At 32.5% G+C, this 21,052-nt stretch overlaps 1 protein-coding gene across 1 annotated transcript; it reads left to right on the forward strand.

Annotated features, from left to right (window-relative positions):
* Window positions 1–11,437: 11,437 nt before the first annotated feature.
* LOC149478372 (glucose dehydrogenase [FAD, quinone]-like) lies at window positions 11,438–14,447 on the forward strand. The gene is made up of 4 exons (XM_089709241.1): window positions 11,438–11,930; window positions 12,036–12,193; window positions 12,389–12,503; window positions 12,619–14,447. The coding sequence occupies exons 1-4, from the start codon at window positions 11,616–11,618 to the stop codon at window positions 13,942–13,944; spliced, it is 1,914 nt and encodes a 637-aa protein (XP_089565367.1). The 5' UTR covers window positions 11,438–11,615; the 3' UTR covers window positions 13,945–14,447.
* Window positions 14,448–21,052: the final 6,605 nt, after the last annotated feature.

The following is a 21,052-nucleotide window of genomic DNA, read 5'->3' on the forward strand; positions in this document are numbered from 1 at the left end:
TAGGTTATTAAGCTAGTTTATGGTTCATTATATTATATATTATATATACAGATATTATATTCCTGTAAAAAATATGTAGTTAAGTATTTGAGTATATTTATCACCACCAATAAAGCTAATCATCCAATAAACCGCACTTTTTACGGCCCCATTTGAGTCCCATCTGCCGTACGTACAGCTCCATTATTTGCCTCCATAAACCGACAAGACGCAAACAATCTACGAGTCCTCACTTTAAAATCACCACACAATAAAGAGGCTCTCACGTCCCACTCTTACCCATACCAAAAGAGCGAGACGGCACCACAATCGACAGGCTTTTAGCGAATGCTTCATAAATTTTACTACCTAGAATTTAAACTTCATCAAAGTACTATAAATAAGTAAGGCATTGGCAACTTCGCGAGTTTAGGGGCTTTCAAGCTCGCATGTCTAAATTAAAAGTTTTTCAGTTTGCGTCGGTTTGTGTGGATTCTGTATATAGCAGAATATATGTGCATTTAGTTACGAAATAAGAACGTCTTAATTCATCAGAGAAGTGGTTCTTAAAATAGAAGTCGAGCATTTACGCTTGAATTGAAATGTGTTTAATTAAAACAAATTTGCTTCTTAAAATTCAGAGCAAATAAGACGTGTACCTATAATAGCGGTGTGTACGCTATTGAGATTCAAGTAGACCATATTACCTACGTATAGTATCTCCCGGGAATTGAACCCATGTTACTTCGTTCGTTAAGTTGAAGTAACCAGTGTCTAATTCAATGGATTTCAAATGTAATTTTTTTACATCATTTGTTTACACTTCCTTTAGGGTTTATGAAAATAAAGTGTCACATTATTCAAAACTATGTGGTGATAATATCTAATAGTTATTTATACAACAAAATAATTAAAACAAAAGACGTGCTATTTTCACGCAGGTAAATATTTATTTATTTAAGCCTTTATTGCTGATACAAACATACATATAAAACTAAATCTATCCTTAACACTATTATCTAACACATCGGATTTTCTGGTTTGTTGATCAGCGTGTCTTGTGACACATAGGCCTCTTCCAGCCGCTTCCACTCATTTCTATCCTTCGCATGTCTGGTCCATACTATTCCTCCAACCTTTTAATATCATCTATCCATCTCTTCACTTGTCTACCTTTCCTTCTTTTTCCATCACGTGGTTGCCATTCTGTTAATATTTGTGTCCATTTCGTTTTACTGTCCCTAGTCATGTGTCCCGTCCATCGCCATTTAATTTGCCTTATTTTCTTTATTATATTTTCCACCTTGGTTATGGAACTTATTTCTTCTGCTGTTTTACGATCCTTAAGTGTTACGCCTATCATACTTCTCTCCATTGCCCTTTGACATGATCTTAGTTTTAAAAGATGTCTTTGAGTTAGTGCCCATGTTTGGCACCCGTATGTAAGGCATGGTAAAATACATGAGTTGAACACTTTTCTTTTCGATATCATTGGAAAATATTTACTTTTAAATATTTCTTTTAGTGACCAATATTTGTTCCACGCGTAAGACACCCTTCTCTCTATTTCTAACTCTGACTGGTCCCTAAATGATATTAATTGCCCCAAATATGTGTAGCTTCTCACGTATTCAATTGTTTCTCCTTGAATTTCGATCGGTATTTCTTCCCTTTTAGTCATCACTTTTGTTTTAGCTTTATTCATCGTAAGTCCAACTTCCCTACTCTTATCTTCCTTTTAAAGGACGTCATTAAAGGACCAAATGAAACAAAAGAATTAAAACCAAAGACGTTCAGTTTCTGCACCAATAAACAGAGTATGTTAAGTACATTGGAACGGTTTGGATCGTGGAAAAGTTCGCTGTCGTTAGCGTTTCTTATCCCAGAGGTTCTTTGATTTGAACTTTAGTGTAATAGTTGGGATTTTAAAGGAACAGTTTGTAGCGATTCGTGGAATTGCATATGCTACAAAATAGCGTCTGATATTCCTTGAATATTTTTAAACGATTACCAATACGAAAGTTTCTTATGCAATCAAGGGTTTTTGGATGGATGGATTTGATACTTGTCGTATCAAAACGTTTTGCATCTGCATGAAATTTATAATTTGGATAAGCACAGGTACTTGGATAGATTTTTGTTACTTTATCGTAACTAAGCTACGGATCTGCGTGAAATTTGTAATTTGCATTAGCAAAAACGTTAATTTTAGCTAGTAAGTTACACGAATTATAGCATTTAGTCGCAAAAATATCAACTAAGAAATAAATGTAGACGATCTGGTTGCTATATAATACTGATTTGGTCTTATTTTATATTCATACTTACGACAGTCCTACAAGAGTCAAAGATCAAAACATACTGCATACATTGTTCATGCCAAGTACAATGTAACATGTATCCTTATAAGATTTCATGAAGTACCTCTTCTCGTGTTAAAATCTGATCAAAGCAGACCACAATATAACTCCTTTGAAAACCGCAGTATCTGCAAAATAAATCCAATACATATTATCAATTGACAGTGACAATACAACCGTCGTAAAGTGCTAGAATAGTGTACACAAGCTCTAAAAGCTTTATTGCCTGAATTTTGCAACTACAAATATGTCCTAACTTTGATTCGCTACACATTGTCACGTGGTACAATGTTAAGACAGATTCATATGTTTACATCTACAATTCAATTTAAATTCAATATGTATTTTATGACAGGTGCTGTGTAATTCAACATTATGTTGGTTTGTGTAATATTGTGTACATTTTGTAGAGCAATTGCAACATTATAAAAGCACTAGATGAATTCAGAATTTGCTAATAAGCTCCTACACATACTATGTAGAACATATTGTATAAATAGGGGTCCGCCCCGGCTTCGCCCGTGGTACATGCTTACGTTTTCTCTCCATTAGAACCATACTCGTACTTCAAGGAATAATACCTATAACAAAAGAATTATTAGTATTAGTAAAGTTCGCTAAACGATTCGTTTTTATTTTGTAGATATTATAGAATCCTATAATATATTATACATAGCTTAATCAGGTATTTAAATAACGGCCTGAAGAAAAACCATAGCATCGTAGGAAACGGGAGGGTTCCAAACTAGTTGATAGGACGGATTTTTGAGAAGTTAAATAAATATAAATAATCGTATAGGTATTCTTGAAAATAAAGTATTTGCGCTATTCAGGAATTGAGAATCTTCATGCGTGAAGCAAGGTAACATATCGGTTGAAGCCTGTGTATTATTCATCAGAAATGCTATTTTTTAGTTTATTTTCATGTCACTTTGTTAAATGATATCGTTCTGATAAATTGAATACGTGGTAGTCGAAAGCAGTACCTACCTATGTCAAAACGTAAAATGTATGCAAATAGACATAATATTGATTATAGATGATTTACTTTAAAATAAATCATACATAAAAAAACTATTTAAAATGAAATTTAAAATTCAAACGAAATGTTCGTCAATAAAAATATTATTACAAAGAATTTTGCATTCACAAAAGAGCACATTTTTCTGATTCAGAGAAATATGGACACAATTACGCATCCCGTAAAAAATATACCTACAATAATTAATGATTATAGTCATAAAAATATCTAGCTAGCTATTTAATCGCAATTTAGCTAGTTCAATAGAGCGAAGTTTTTAGTATGAAATTTTTATAAAGATAAAAATATTTATTTCGGTTTTACCGATTTCGTTAATTCTTTTTTTTGACGTGACAACGTCTAATTCGATAGAGCCGGCTGCACGCACGAAAAAACATGACTCATGCGGCGTTACCTCGCTCTGACTCATCTGAGGCGTTCGATGTAAGGCTTAAAGTGCAAGCGAGAGCGCGGAACGAGCGACTAAGAAGCACAATCGTTGTCACGTTCAACTATCGTCAGTAAACCGACTTTACAGACAACTAATTTTTTTTATAATATTCCTTGAAGTATGAGAATGGTTTTTATGTAGAGAAAACGTATAAATATGAACCACGGGCGAAGCCGGGGCGGACCGCTAGTTTATTATATTATTACCGGGTTGTAACTTTTGATTGGATAATTTATAAAGCATATAAGACTTTCTTTGTTTGATGAACTAACGTAAGGTTATCCGGTACTAATAATGAAAATTAAATAATATAAATTATAAACCTTTTCCTTCAAAAATGTTGCAAAACTAAAAAAAACATTCCTTTTCATTGCAGGCATTACTAGTAACATAAATTGAAAACAAATAATAACACACAATTAAACTAATACAAAATAAATTAGTTTCCCGTATACCCGATAAAAAAATAACCATATTATATTTGTTATAGTTAAGGCTCGTATCGTAAAAAGTTAATACTTACGTGTAGTTTTTCAGAGAGCTCGTAAAAACTTTTTTACTAGGCACTTAGTTTAACAGTAAGGTGGGCTATTGTGAATATTTTTATTTTTTCTTCCGCATTGAAGTGTTAGGTTGGATTTTTCATTATTTTTCTAATAAAAGAAGTCAAGATTTTTTTTACAAAAAATTAAACTACCTTTATATGGTAATAACTTTCAAATAAAATAAGGTTCATCGAAATCGGTTCACCCAGCCGAAAGTTTTGAGATAACAAACACAAAACAATACTGTCGAATTGAAAACCTTTTTTTGAAGACGGCTGAAAATTTCTAAAGAATTATTATGATGATTAGAGCGAGATTGCCTACTTATTTTTAAGTGTGTTAAATTTTCCGTATTTTCGTTTTCAACTTTTTCAATGATGCCTTTTTATGGCTTTCCGAGAAAATGAAGAAAAATAGAAAATATTTCCTTAGGATCGTATTTTTAAACTTGTTGATTTATAGGTAGTAAATTATTTTATTCGGTTAGAAGAAAGTAGAATGTTCAGATTATTGGAATAAAAATATCTCTGAGTAGTGTATAAAATTGGACTACTTCTTATTCTTTTTTTTACATTAGTAATGTAATCAGATTTATTATAAATAAAAACAAACACTGAACAGCCGCCATCATTTCAGATAATAAAAGAACTAGCTTTTTCCGAAGGCGGTTGAAAAATATGAGATGTCATCTGTTTCAGTTTGTATCTGGACAGAAATACATTTCACAGCCTTCTGTATATTTTCCGATTACTTTTAAATTACCTGCCTAATCTAGTATTGACATCAAAGGTATAATATTATTACCTATTTAATTTGAAAAATTAATTTAAAAATAAATCTACTCCATTTTCGGATATAAATCCATTCAAATGAAATACTTCGTCCTCTCACTCCGTACATTAAAATGAACAAAACAAAATTCAGAGAGAGTCAATTCGGTAGCAAATAACATAATAAACATTAAAGGCCCCAGTTAAATAATTTATACGAAGGAAATTCGCATCTATTGACATAGAAAGTAAACAAATCCAAACATAATTTTCCCTTGCGCGTAATTTCCTTGCGAAAGCTCGTTAGTAGCTGATGTGAATAAAATTACTGTTGATTCTAATATTGATATCGAACAACCAAAATGTAATGGAACGATAATAGACTTTGGCTATGTTTAGCGCCGAATGTGTTATAGAATATTATATTTATTTATTTATTTACATCACATAGAACTAACTATAAGTTTTTAGTTAAAAAAAAAACTAAAACACTATATAATCGTATCGTTATTGATCCTTGATAAGTTTACATAAAATACTATACAGTTGAAGCCAATAAAAGCGTGTAAACAAATTATACGTATTTGGAAAATAATATTGGAAATTACTTATAGTTAAGTAATAATAATAAAAAATCTATCACAACATCCTAACTATCCTACTAATATTTAGCATATATATAGAGGGTAACTTGGATTAACACATAGGGTAGGTTTTATCCCGGAAATGCCACGGGAACGGGAACTATGCGGGCTTTCCTTTGAAAACGCGGGCGAAGCCGCGGGCGGAAATCTAGTAATATGATAAGTGTGAAAGTATATAGCTCTGTCTATTTGCTGCGTGATTCTTCTTCACGCCTCCTCTACCATAATGAAATGATTTGGATGAAATTTGGCACAGAGATACCTCTGAGCTTTATTCTTTATGATATATATATATATATATATATTTTTTTTTTTTTTTTTTCATAATTCATAATTCATTTATTCAGCAAAGTAATGCTTTTGTCTTGTATGTGTATGTATTTTAATATTTAAGTATATATATCTACATAGATGAATACAATAAACAGTGAGCAAGAGAATATTTGCATCTTATTTAATGTGTCAATCAAAAAGCTTACCCAAGGTGATGATTAGTTGATAGACATTATAACACCTATTACCTTGTCATGTGTATTTAATAATGTATGCAGAATAACGTAACTCTGAATTAAGTTTAGGGTTAACACAATAAATTCATATAAAGTTTATCATTTCCTAAATGTTAAATTTATAACAATAATACTTTGTTATCGCTATGATTGTATTACGCAATCAAATACGTTGGAATATAATAAATTAATTGCAGATTAGAACACAGAACAATTTAGAAGACATGTAAGATTGAAACAAACCTATGTCAAAAACATAATGTATCAGCTACATAGTATTAAACATAGTTGCTTTTTTTGTCCCTATGTCTTTATGTCAATATGTCCCTATGTAGATAATATGCTTAAATCTTTAAAACTACGCAACAGATTATGATGCAATTTTTTGGATAGAGTGATTCAAGAGGAAGTTTTAGCATATAATTGGTGATTAAACGTAAGTGAAGTTTAATCGAAATTATAACTGGCTTCGTCCGAGAGATTAGCAATAGTACCTACTTGTAGTAATAATGCACAGTTTTTTAATAGATAGAGTGATTGAGGAGGAAGTTTTAGTAAATAATTTATTAGGTTTTAAACAACGCGAGCGAAGCCACGGGCGGTTAACTAGTTACATAATATAAGAATAAAATTTTACCTTGCAACGTAACAATCCTTTACAATTTAAATATCACCTAGTCACATTGAATCGAATCCTCGTGAAACCAATAAAATAGGCTATTGTTTTTTGTGTTGATTGAAAAGGGCCTAATTGCAAATACCGCACCTTGTACAATCGAGTCACAGTAACCATTTTGCGAACAAAACATTGACAACCTATTGGATTCTCCTAATTAACACGCGTCAGCTTTCAGGCAGCTATATTTTAATTTCAGTGACAGTTTATTCAATGTATATTGCTTGGAAAGTGAATCTAATATGTTATTTAATAACAAGACATTAAGGAGAATCATTTGGACTTATGTTTATGTTTTAGGAAGTTAAAGCCTAGCTTAAACTGTCTTTAATAATAATCAAAATAAGGGCGTGGCGTGGCGTTTTCATCATTTACCACCAGGCGACCAGCTCGAATGCTCGTTCTGAAAAAAGAAAGCACACATAATATACACTATCTTATACTATTATACTAATGTATTATGTAACAACTCATCTTAATTACTATTATAAAGGCGAAAGTTTGTATGGATGTTTGTTACTCTTTCACGTAAAAACTACTGAACCGATTACAATGAAATTTAGCACACATATAGATGCTAACTTGGATTAACACATAGGATAGGTTTTATCCCGGAAATCCCACGGGAACGGGAACTATGCGGGTTTTCCTTTGAAAACGCGGGCGGAAATCTAGTAGAATATATTATTTATTTCATATCAATTCTAACGTTGGTTATATCAGTCATATTTGTTTCACAATGAACGTATAATTATACGTATTATAATACATATACATAGTTCATTTACAGATACGCAATTCAATAGTTACTTTGGTCTTTGATGATAAACTAAGGTCAAAGGTCGAAGTTATTTAACATGGAAGTTTCAAATACTTATGAATAGGAATTAATGTATAACTTATACATTCATTCCTATTTTCATTTTTACATTTTCTGAATTCTGAAAATGTTTGATTTAAAATTTTAATATATTATATAAAACATTATTATTTGTGAGTATCATAAAATGAAAATCTGAGTTACGTTTTGAATGGAAGTACCTAATAAATTGGAAATTTAACTTTTAATATAAGTAGAAAATTAGAATTTATATCTTAAAACAGTGTCATAAATTGCGAAAATTCAAACTCCTTAAATATTCACTTTTTAGATAGAAGTAATTAGTTTCACTGTACCTACTTACAAGCTTTACCGAATAAAGTAGAGCTTTTAAGGTAAACTTATTTTCCGTAAAATTATGAAAAGCAATATAAAATTTTAATTTCCCAAATAATAATAAAAATTAATAAAATGTACGTTAAAAAAGTTATTAAACATTTTTTTATTGTACACAGTTCAAGAAATGCGCGATATAAAATTCGTAAATTAAAAGCACTCTAGTCGACTGCTCGCTATAAAGTGGTACAACCACATTAAAACCAGCTGTGGCCGAAGCATATGAAAACGTATAATTTTGCTCATATTCTTTACTTTCTTATTTTATTAACACGTTCCGCTTCAAAAGCGTACTTATTTCAAACTCTTAAACGAAGACCCGTAAGTAGCCACGCTCTCTATTGCGAAAGGGCTTAATTACTCCACCGTATAATAGAATATGAGCTTTCTCACATAGGTTATAAGGCAGGAATTGTTAAAAACTATTATCGCAGTTTCTGTTAACAGTGTAAAGTTGTGTGTAATGAAGGGAAGACCGCATGTAGTGAAGCAAATTGCTTTTAGACGACATATTACATTAGATACAGATACGCTTTCTTAGCCAATGTGATGACGTCACGGTGGAAAATAATGTATGGAATTGAGTGATTTTTCATGTCGATATTTAGTTTGCGATTTATGCGAAGCGCGAAACATAAGCAAGTTTCTTATAATGCTATCGTCTGTTAGAACGAGTGAACTTTATGTATAAACTCGTATGATAAAGAAGAAAGATTTTTGTCTTTGTGTGTTTAGATTTAATTGTACAAAAAAGAGCGTGCATGCCGAGCACACGTGTCAGAAGTGAAACTTCTTTTGAATATTCAAAGATACCAAAATCATCGCCTTACTCCATGACGTGACGTGCAGGGCAATAGCCCCGATGCGACCTTGAAGTTTTACTTTCAACACGCCTAAAGAAATTTCACTTCAAAAGTTCGATTATTCTTTTCGAATAACAAAAATTATAAAATTAAAATGAAATTTTCCAAACAAAATATATAAATGCAGAATAATAAAAACATCTTCCAGTTCACAAGGACACATTAAGACTGGTGCATCACGTCGTATTTTCAAAGTTTTGGAAGCTCTGAAAATATACGGTTGTCTACACATGAATATTTCTTGGCGCAAAATGGAATTGAAGTAAAACAGTACAAAGAAAACAATTTTTTATTGCAACTGTGGACGTGTAGAATCGATTTAGAGGCTATTGATCCTTGAACTAGAGGTAAGTAAAGTAAAATTTAACCATATAAAAGACTACGATACTATGATAGTATAACTAAAACTCAATTCATTTTGTATTAAATTTAAATATAAGTATATATCATAATATTGGAAACTAGCCGTAAATTAGTCTCCAAATAGGACTTGATGATAATTGATATATTATTATTATTAAATAGCCTTTCTCGATAAATGGTCTATCCAACACAAACAATTTTTAAAATCATACTCAAACTCCACAGTTCTAAGAATTAGCGCGTTCAACCAAACAAACACTTTACACTTACGCTTTAAAATGTCAATATATTATAGTAATTCTTTAGGTCTAGAACAAACCAAAAAAAATAGTTCAAACTCAAACATTTATTTATTCAATTAGACTTCTTCTAAAAGCACTTTGAATCATCATAACATATTTTTAATATTTACCACTGAATTGATGCCGAGGTCTTGTGAACCATCGTTTTTGATATCTGATAAAAGTATAATTTAATTTAAACTTTTAACCCTTTACAAGTTTTCAAAATCCAATAACAAAGGTGTCAGCAAAACATTATAAGCAAGAAGAAAATTAACAATGGACCCGCATATAAAATATTTTACACAAATAAAGGAAGAAACCAAATGAGTAAAAACTGGTATAAATTTGTTTTAAAAGTTTCGATTAAAATTTTGTAAGGAACCTAAGAAGTCTTTCAGAAGTTAAATATATTGGAAAATCGGTGCTTCGTATTGTTTTTCGTATTTTTGCATAACAATCCAATATTCTTTAAATACTTTACGAAAGTGCGAACAAGTGAGAAACGTTTTCTTAATAAAAGTTTTCTTATTAAGCCTTGTTTGTCCGAAACCTCATAGATTAGATAAATTATAGAGAAATATGATAGAAAAAGTGATGAATTGTAGCTTTGTTATTACATTTATCTTATATCTAAAATATTAGGTGCGTTCATAGAGATGTATCACTTCTGTCCATACCTTTAAATACAACCACATGAAACTACATCTTGCTTCAAAAGAAATATATTTCACAAGATTATTTTTCGTATTTTTCGTTACTGTTCCACTTCTTTTAGCCGTAGCATAATTACTCTTATTTTCTCTATAAATTGAATATTCAGCACAGTTAATATTAAAATATAATCGGTTCATCCGTTCGGGAGCTACGATGTCACAAATAGACACACATACAGAGACACTTCTAACGTTTTCTCGTCGAACCTTAAAAATAGAAACAACTTTTGAACATCTGTATTTTATTTACATTAGAAAATAAATACCAAAGATATTATTGTTTGCATAACATACAGGTAAAGATATTAATACATTGTGTTTACGTTTTATATTTACATACTTTACATCACACACACACACACACATCATATTATACTGAAATAAAGAATTGTATACACAATATACAGTCCCTTTGAGCAATTGAGCATAGTACATCGGCGATGTGACACAGTGTACATTTGAACACATTTTGAGCAGCCGAATTTTAATGGAAATGTAAATTTGCATTCATATGCAGCGCTGGAATATTTATAGTAAACTGTAAGAACTGTTGAAAATGTTATTTCTTTCATATAATATTACACATTTGGCTTAGTGTAATTTAGATAGTAATTAACCAATTGCGCATGAGATATTCACAATTTGTTTACACACCTAAACTACATAAACACAGGTGCACATGGAAGACTGTCACGACTCACGATACAACAACCAGAATCATAATCGCCTCTTAAAAGGTCGTCAAAAGAATAAAGAATCGCTGTAGAATACATGCGTATTGCGTATGTAGTTTTGCTTCCGAAAATTTTTAAAGTTGATAGTCGTAATCTGCTGATAGAGTCTTCCAGGAGAAGGCTTTGTGATAAGATTTACCCACGCGGGAGAGTACCTGAAAAAAGCCATAAATACCATGAACAAAGCAATTTAAAAAATAATGTTAGTCTTGATATTTCAATATGCAGTTTACATAAATGCGTTTCAAAATATGATGTATGTAATAAGCCTTTCTTAAATAAATATTTAACGAAAATTTAAATGCACAACAAAACAAAACACACTTGTATTTAATATAACAATAAAATAAAAATTATTTTATGTATCAACTACCGTGGAAGAACACGTGTAACTGGTGTACTAGTGAAAAAATTTATGCATAAAATTAGACTATTAAAGCGGCAGTTAAGTGACTGGTTTTAAAGTACTGTACAACAAGTTAACAAAATGAGTTTATGGTTACCACCAGATATAGCCCCAATCTGCGCAACTGCACATGCAAATTTGACGCAGTGCTCTCCTACAGGCTATCTTTATTTGGCTCTAGTGACTCAGCTCTTTGGTAATACTACATATAGTAGCTATCCCGAATACAAACAAGATGATGCACAGATGTGTAAAGAAAACAAAGACACAAATAATGCTGAAGAAGATAATATTAAGAACATTGATGATGGAAATAAGAAATACGATTATATAATTGTTGGAGCGGGTTCCGCGGGGTGTGTACTTGCTAACAGACTATCTGAAGATAATCAAGAGGTGAAACTTTAGTCTTTAAAATATTCATTTAGAACGTTGTTTTTTTATCTTGCTAGTTATTAAATAACGAATAAGTTATGTAATATGTTATGATATTCCTTACAGATTTTACTTCTGGAAGCCGGGTTGGAAGAACCAGATGTAACAATGGTGCCAGCCCTTCCAGGATTATTGGCTAATTCCAAGATTGACTGGATGTATAAAACTCAGCCAGAAGAAACTAACTGTTTGTCGCAAAAAGGTCAATCTTGTCCTACATTAAGGTATCCTGTCTTACATAATTCAGTACTAAAGATTAAAATCATCAAAAGGAAATTTAATATGAAAAGATAAGTAGATATATTATATTATAGCTTATCTAAAATTTTTTTCGTTCAAATTTTCCACCTCCAAACCTATTTAACGACAATAGCAAGCAATTAGCATTATTCATTTACATGATATTGATACTTTTACAGAGGCAAAACAATGGGTGGGTCTAGTGCTGTAAATTATATGGTCTATATGAGAGGTAGTAAGATAGATTATGATAATTGGGCAAAAGATGGTAACGAAGGTTGGAGCTTTGACGAGGTAAGTTTAATATTAAAATTATAAAAACACATTGTAAAATCTGTACTTTTACTATCAAGAAAAGTGGCAATAGTTTGCCATCAAACAATGAAATTATGTTATGATTATTTTACAGGTCTTACCATACTTTAAAAAATCTGAAAATTATCGATACGCTGAAACCATCGATACCGAATATCATGGAATTGGTGGTCTATTGAACGTCGAAAGATTTTCTTACGTTGATGAAGTATCTGTTATGCTTGTAAACGCTTATAATGAAAAGGGTTTACCAATTATTGATTTGAGTAAAGACAGCAAAGTTGGCGTAGATATAAATCTGTCTACATCTAAAGACGGTAAACGACAATCAGCTAATGTTGCATTTATAAAGCCGATAAGGAATAAGAGAGAGAACTTACAAATAATAACAGATGCATTTGCTACTAAAGTAATTATAGATGAGTTTACAAAAACGGCGATTGGAATAGAATATTATAAAAATGGATCATTTCACAAAGTTTTTGCTGAAAAGGAAGTCATAGTAAGTGCCGGTTCAATTAATTCACCAAAATTACTTAAATTATCTGGCATCGGACCGAAAGCGGAACTAGAAAGTCTTAACATTCCCGTTTTAGCCGATTTGAAAGTTGGATATAATCTTCATGATCATGTCACAACTGATGGTCTCACAGTTGCACTATCCAACGAATGTGAAACATTAAAAAATCAAGAAGAATTGTTAAGTGAAATATACAATTATTATGCTCAAAATGAAACTAAAGATGGTCCCTTGTCTACAACATCGATTATTAATAGTGTTGCATTTATAAAGACAAGCTATGAAAAGGAAAATGCACCAGATATTCAAATTCATTGTGATGGTAGAAATGTGGCTGAATATATCGCAGATCCTAGTACTTATATGGCAACAAATGTTTTCCCTTTATCTTTCTATGATGGCATTGCACCTAGACCATTGCTTCTTACTCCAAAAAGTAGAGGTTATATTTTGCTAAATAAGACAGATCCCACATTTGGGGCACCACTGATTTACCCAGGTTACCTTAAAGAGCAAGAAGATATAGATAGATTAGTCGAGGCTATCAGATTCTTATTAGGTTTGGAAGATACAGAAAGTTTCAGGGAATGTGGTGCTAGATATGTTAAAGTACCAGTAGAAGGTTGTACTGATTATGAATGGGGTACATATGAATATTTTGTTTGTATATTAACACACCGTACGGCGACTATTTACCATCCAGTTGGAACTTGTAAAATGGGGCCAGCTGAAGATCCAGACTCTGTTGTAGATCCGAGGCTGCGAGTGTATGGTATCGATAGATTGAGAGTGATTGATTCTGCTATCATACCCAAAATTGTCAGAGGTAATTTGAATGCCCCAACAATAATGATAGCAGAAAAGGCTAGCGACATGATTAAACAGGACCGTGCTGTTTAAAATGTGGAGTAAACCTGAGAAAAGATTTTGAATAATAAAATAATAAATATGTGTTACTGATTCGATTGTTTTCTTTAATACATCTGTCACTGAAATTATATTGTAACAAGTACAGAATTATTTTACGATTGAATAATCTGTTCTAGGTCACCTATTACTTACTTTAGTCTTACCAGGCAATCCTCGTGACACTAGATCAGTTTCCTTAATAGCACAATTTAACCTTAATTGTGAAAATCTTACTGGGCACTGTACATTGTTACGTAATATACGATTCACTGAGTTGCTCGTAAATATAGGAAATGGTCGGCTGTTTGTATAGAGATGAGCGAGTAGATTACTTTTTTCACTCCCTCCTTTTCTTTATTTTATTGAACGCCTCGTTAGGATGGCTAGGGTTGTCAATAGTCTTTATTATCGTGGTATAGGATAAGTTTTATAATAAATAACAATTTGTAAATATGTGTTTTGTGAACCGTGAAATTCATCTAAGTATAAGTAGAGTAACAGTAAAATATTTATTTTCTCAAATACAATATGAAAAGTTTGTTTGATTAATTATGTAACTACTTATATAACTTGGTGGAAAGCGCTAATCTCCGGAAGTAATAGTTCAATTTGAAAATGGAAATAAAGATGACTGCTCTACTAAATGAGATGAATCTTAATATTCGATGTATACCTATATTAAAGGTAGTGCCTAATTTGTTAACAAAACCACTACTCCATTCTTCATTACGGATTCAACCAAACAAACTAAGAAGCGAGTGACAACCCTAAAGGAAATAGGGTGCAAAATGAAGAAAGGACCGTCACGAGTTAATTCGGATAAGTACTAGCGATAAGGTCAAATATACCGTGTTAACATACATGTTTAATATGTATGAAGTGTTATATATGTTGGTGATACGCAATTTTGCAATATTGTACAAGATTATCCAAGGATTTCCGTACATTTCTTCACGTTTGATCCGACGTGATGCAAAGTATGGGATTACGAATTATGCTTTCGCCTCAAATGTATGTCATGTATCCCAATATTGTGGAGGGGAAAAATGTTTGCGGATATGTTAAACATGGACAAGCTGTATTTGAAAGGAGATTACGTGTATCCAAATATACCGTGGATAGAGTAGGGCAAACAAATTTTTGTAAGTTGTTATGACGTATCGAAAGAGCTGGAAGATTTCTGTACCCCTTCTTCTTCTCTGAGTAACCAAACGTCTAACCGTTATTCTTTTTAGTGCTATTTATTCTACCAGTACAGTATTATAAACGAAAAAGTAAATATGTTCTTTTGTAAGGATGCGGGATATTTGTTACTCGTTCATCCAAATCAGCTGATCGAATCTGTATAAAATTTGGACTTGAATTTTTTATACCTACAGATATATTATACTTTGGATTAGCACTTTTTACACGAGTATAAGCCGCAGTTTCCGCAGTATAGGTAGCAATTTTTTCACTGTGCTTGGCTTACATGTAATTAGAAGATCCTAGTAGGGATCAGGTTAATATAATTTTTAAAATGTTTTCGGATATTATTCTATAAGGTAATATAATTTTTAAGTCACAAAGTGACGACATTTTGAGATAACTTGGAAAACTGTTAATTAACACATAAAAAACAAGATAATGGGAAAATTTATTCAGACAATTTATTCTTAATGAGGTGATTAATTGAGTTTTTATACATGGTGTAATTGTTAAGTGTGCACAAGCGATCATTCCGAAACTATTGCAGATATCAAAAAACTTTAAACTGATATCGAATGTACTTAACCTAATGAGTAAAATGGCCATAATATATTTTTAAAAATAAAACGAGAAACTTTCGATATCAGTTTAAAGTTTTTTGATATTTGTAATAATTACGGAATAATCGCCTGTGCACACTTAACGATTACACCCTGTATAATGCTTTTTGCAATGACGTAAATAAGAAAAGTTACAATAATTTATATCTTATTGTAAGAAATAAAATATGCGAGAGGGTTAAATATTAGTTTGAATGTAATAAGAATGTACTGCGATTCTACACAGCTACCTAATTGATGTAGGTAGTTGATAACAAAACGCAGCTAGTCAACGACTATTAGTAAAGTGAGGGTAGTTGGGTCGAACGTCGTATAAACAGCGTCAGAGCCCCTAGGCACGATTCGTACGAATGCGCCACGAGACAAAGGAACGTGGCAATTTATAGTATGCGACAGCTAAGCATGTTCGGACAGGAAACAGTGACAACTATATTGACAACTTCTCATCCACAAAAATATTAAATCAAAAGTTACGTCTAACATCTTATATATAAAATTCTCGTGTCACAATGTTAGTCTGCATACTCCTCCGAAACGGGTGGACCGATTCTCATGAAATTTTCTGTGCATATCGGGTAAGTCTGAGAATCGGCCAACATCTATTTTTCATATGTACCACGGGCGAAGCCGGGGCGGACCGCTAGTTATATATAAAATTCTCGTGTCACAATGTTAGTCTGCATACTCCTCCGAAACGGGTGGACCGATTCTCATGAAATTTTCTGTGCATATCGGGTAAGTCTGAGAATCGGCCAACATCTATTTTTCATATGTACCACGGGCGAAGCCGGGGCGGGCCGCTAGTAAATAATAATTGTATGTGTGTGTGTGGTATAAAACCTTCGTAATGGATGATCCTATTTAAATATGTTATTTTAATCTCTATCTTAAAATATACTCATGATTTTTTGTTTAAATGAAATCCAATCTTGAATTGAACTAGGTTTTCACTGAAGGTATCATAATATAATCATAAGGTATTGTACATTTTAAAAGCATATAGAATTTCTAATTATCGGTAAACTTATTGTTAAGTTTTCTAAATACTTGTTGTGTGCTAGTTTTTGAGAACTACAATTAAATTTAAAATGGTGGCAGCACTAGAAGTCATAAATTCTGATGCTGCGGTGATGTTGGTATGGATTCGCTGCCCAAACCGAGGTTTGTGTGTATGGGCCTAGGCTTAAAATCAAAGTACTGAGTGTGGCCTTTTATGTATGTGTTGGTACTATAAAGCGCAATATTGGTACTATAAAGCGCAATACACACTGAGCCCGCCGGGCCGCCGACAAAGCCCGGCGACACAACCCGGCGGCCTGTATGAAAATAATCATGTCGGCAACATGCGCCCGCGCGTGTTGCCCGCCGACATGTTGGCGGCTTGGGTACGCCTGCGCTCAGTTGCCCGACGACGCTCGACCTGTAGTTGACTGTCAATTAAATTTCTCATCTCAAGCCGCCGACATGCCACCGACCAAATTTTCCGGCTTGTAATAAGTGAAGCCGCCAACTAGACCGCCGACAAAAAGTTGCCGACATATGTCGGCGGCCCGGCGGGCTCAATGTGTATTGCGCTTTATAACTTACACTGTGGTTAATCTTAATGTTTAGCCTGTTCTAGTACCCGATCAAACCTTATGATTGAAAATGAAAACATTGACCACTGATTTAGCTTCTAAAATTGTACAAGCAAATATTCAAATGTGTAATAATTATTCATCTATTATTTTCGTTGATCATAACGCATAGACACATTACTTATTTTACCCTTGGTTCAGAGAGCAGTTTGTACAGAGAAAAGTCGCCAAAAAACTCTGTGGTTGTTCTTCTCAAATTGCAAATGTTTCAAAATGACTTGCGTTGAGATTTAAATTTGCATACAAACACAACATTTGAAATTTTCATCAATATTATATAGAAATGAATCGTAAAATGTGTTGGTAAGCGCATAACTCGAGAACGGCTGACCCAATTTCGTTTATTCCATTTTTATAATATTCCTTGAAGTACGAGTGTATGTAGGTACTTCAGGCGAAGCCGGGGCGGACTGCTAGTACAAAATAATAAGGATTACACCCAGTACTTTGGTAGAAGACGTGACGTGATAATGCTGTTATATATATTTTAATGTTATTAGAATTCTTTACATTATTAGATGTATTCGTTCTCATTTTACTTAAACAAGTTCTTTTGTAAACTAAGGTAAAGAAATCACTGAAAAACGTGGCATGTCGAAGAAAATCCATAAATTAGGGGTTTGAAATCTAATTAATATTGCCCTTTCAACGCTCGTCGGAAGTTTAACTAAAGTTTTGTTAAGGCTTTAATTTGAGATTCAGTTAAGTCGTTTACTTAGGATTATTATTTTTCTAAAAGTAAGGAAAATTAACATCCGTAAGACTTTTTTGAACTTTTAGCTTAGTTAAAATTTAGATCATTTCCTTATTACATTTAGTTTATTTTTACACGAATATTTAAAATGGCAATAACTGATATAAACCCAAATATTTTTTGAAGTGAAACTCTTTTAGGCGCGTTGAGAGCAAAATTTCAAGGTCGCGTCATGGCGATACCGTCACGTAATGGAGTAAGGCGACGATTTGGTTATCTTTGAATCTAGCTAAACAAGTTTCACTTCTGACACATGTGCTCGGCACACCCGCTCTTCTTTGTGATTGACGATCATTGACATGACGATAGCGTCATGTTCTATTTATCGTAAAATGGTACATTTATGAGTTCATAGTTATCACGATTATCGAATAAAACTAAACATACATAATGCTTTATTAAAATTTAAGTTAAAAAATATTTAGTATTAAAATTTGGAATCATAACAAAAAAATAACATATTTTGATAATTTTTTTACTCATTGGTTCTTTTTATTTCCATATAATATCTCTATACATACGGTCTTACTAATAAAAAGTTAAACAATGGATAAATTTCTACCATTTTCTATTGGCCGATTAAGAAGAGCCTATTGCTCACATGAAACGTCAATAATATAAACAAGACAAGTTGTTGAAATAACTAATCCATTGCAAAGCGAATGGGTAACATTTTATTAGTAAGAGCGGGGGCACACGATGCGTTGCGGCGGCGGTGCGGCGCCGGAGTCGTCGGATGTCGTCTTACATAGAAATATCTGTGGCATGTCACACGATGCGCTCCGGCGCCGCACCGGACTTGTAACCACCAAGACGAGGCGGGGAGGGGTGAATGCGGTGCGACGTCGGAGCGGCACCGCTCAGTTGTTTTGCGTCACAAGGAAGGACACGCTGTGCAACGCTGCTACGACGCCGCTGCGACAGAAAAACGTTACGGCGCCGCACCACTTGTGTGCCCACTGACACGGTGAAATCTTTGCGGTGCGGCGCCGCAACGCATCGTGTGCCCGCGCCCTAAGACTGATAATCTATATACATATCTACTAGTAGTAATTAAAATGGCTCTACATTGTATTTTGTCAGTCCTTTAAGAGGAGGTATCATACCTATAACCATTATTATTTAGAACATTGGTTAATATCATAATCATATCACAAATTACATATCCCGACTCAAAATACGTTATATGTGTAAAATATGAAAAAGTTTTTACAGTGAAAATCTTTCAATGCAACTAAAATGTCTGGGATGCGAACTCGAATAGTACTCTATTAGAGCGTAAAATATTTCGCAAAATATTGTTTGTGTACCTTCAGTGCTTCTGTGGTGTGAATTATAAGTTACAGCGATATTTTAATAGTTAAAAATTTAATAATATTCATACATAATTCTTCAGGGTTGTAAAAGAGTTTAATATTGAACGCAGCTAACGATTGATTTCGATTGTTTTCGTATTTATAGTAAGTTCACGCAATTTATAAATGTGCGTACATCTTGTTCATGGCTCTATATTATGTTGTACAGTATTTGAACATTAAGATAAAACTAGCTGTAAACTTTTAATTACGCTCCTAAATTTTCATGGGGCTTTCTAAAGCCTTATTATATTTTGCAGTTAACAAACATATGCCACATGATGCTCTTATCTTTACGAAAATACTAATCCACAACCATTGGTGGTTTGAAAAGTAAAATAGGTAATTAAAAAGTTCAATAAATCGCGTTTCGCTTATGCCAAGGAAGCCATTTTAGATTCTGGTCAGTAACGCGTCCGATACAGTGGAGTAACACTCACGCTAGTCGGGAATAAAATATTTTTCGAGCGGGAATCCTCACAAATCATGCAATGGATTAGATTATTTATACCCGCAGGGCAATCTTTGGATTTATTTTGTTTAAAATTGTATGCGCTAAAGCGGTTTAGTGAACGCGGGGAATATTTATTGTGTAGTTTTGAGTCTTTCTTTTATAGAGTTGGGCAATTAGTTAATTGGCTTGTTATTGAGGGATTCGATTGTTTTTAAACCTAGTTATGTACCAACAATGTACATAATATAGGTATTTTGTTAAAGATTGTACAATATACATGCAGTTTTATAAAAGTTTATAGTAATAAGTATTTGGTGACTCGATTAGAGCAAAGGTTTATGACCGGAATTATCGTTTGAAGGTTTGAATTTTTTAGATTTTGTTTAAATTATTATATTATATTCTAATAAAAACATGTGCTTGTTATAGATTGTATGTCATGAATATTTTTAAACATTTTTTTGTACTTTTCAAATGATAATAAAACAACTAAATAGTGAATATTATGCTCTTTAACAGATAAATAATGAAACAGAGCACCTTGGCGTACAGACTACATAATACACAGACCTGCAAACTTAAAAGCCACTAATAAAAACGGAGTGCTTTAAGTATTCACTATTCTTCAAGTAAGTGCATTATATATTCCAGACATGACGTACTCGGGTTTGTCCACATCAATAAAGGCCCTGAAGGGAAATGTCGATACGTGTATAATTTACAGTATGTACAGTCTGGTCAAAAATTACATGCAAGTTTTACAGGTTCGTTATGGCAATTTCTTACAACTTTTGTGGTGGAAAGGTTTTAATTAAATTAGTTTTTCAATGAAAGAAGAAATAATATAATAAAAATGCAATAAATGTTATTAAAGGAATAAAAATTATTACGAAATAATGTGGCTTTCTACTTGTGAAATAATTTTCAAAATCGAATAATTTTCACATTCGTAATATTGACAGGGCTATATTATTATATCCCTTTGAAGCTATTTCAGTAAAATAAAAAAGATTGGAAAATCCAAAAGTGCACGCCTCATAATTTTTTTTAATAATTATTTATTAATTATTATTTTTGTTTATTTAATAACA

The sequence above is a fragment of the Colias philodice genome, chromosome 22 (assembly GCF_061535455.1).
Source record: "Colias philodice isolate Cphi_HAF_F1 chromosome 22, ilColPhil1 Martin Lab GWU primary, whole genome shotgun sequence".
Lineage (NCBI taxonomy): Eukaryota > Metazoa > Arthropoda > Insecta > Lepidoptera > Pieridae > Colias > Colias philodice.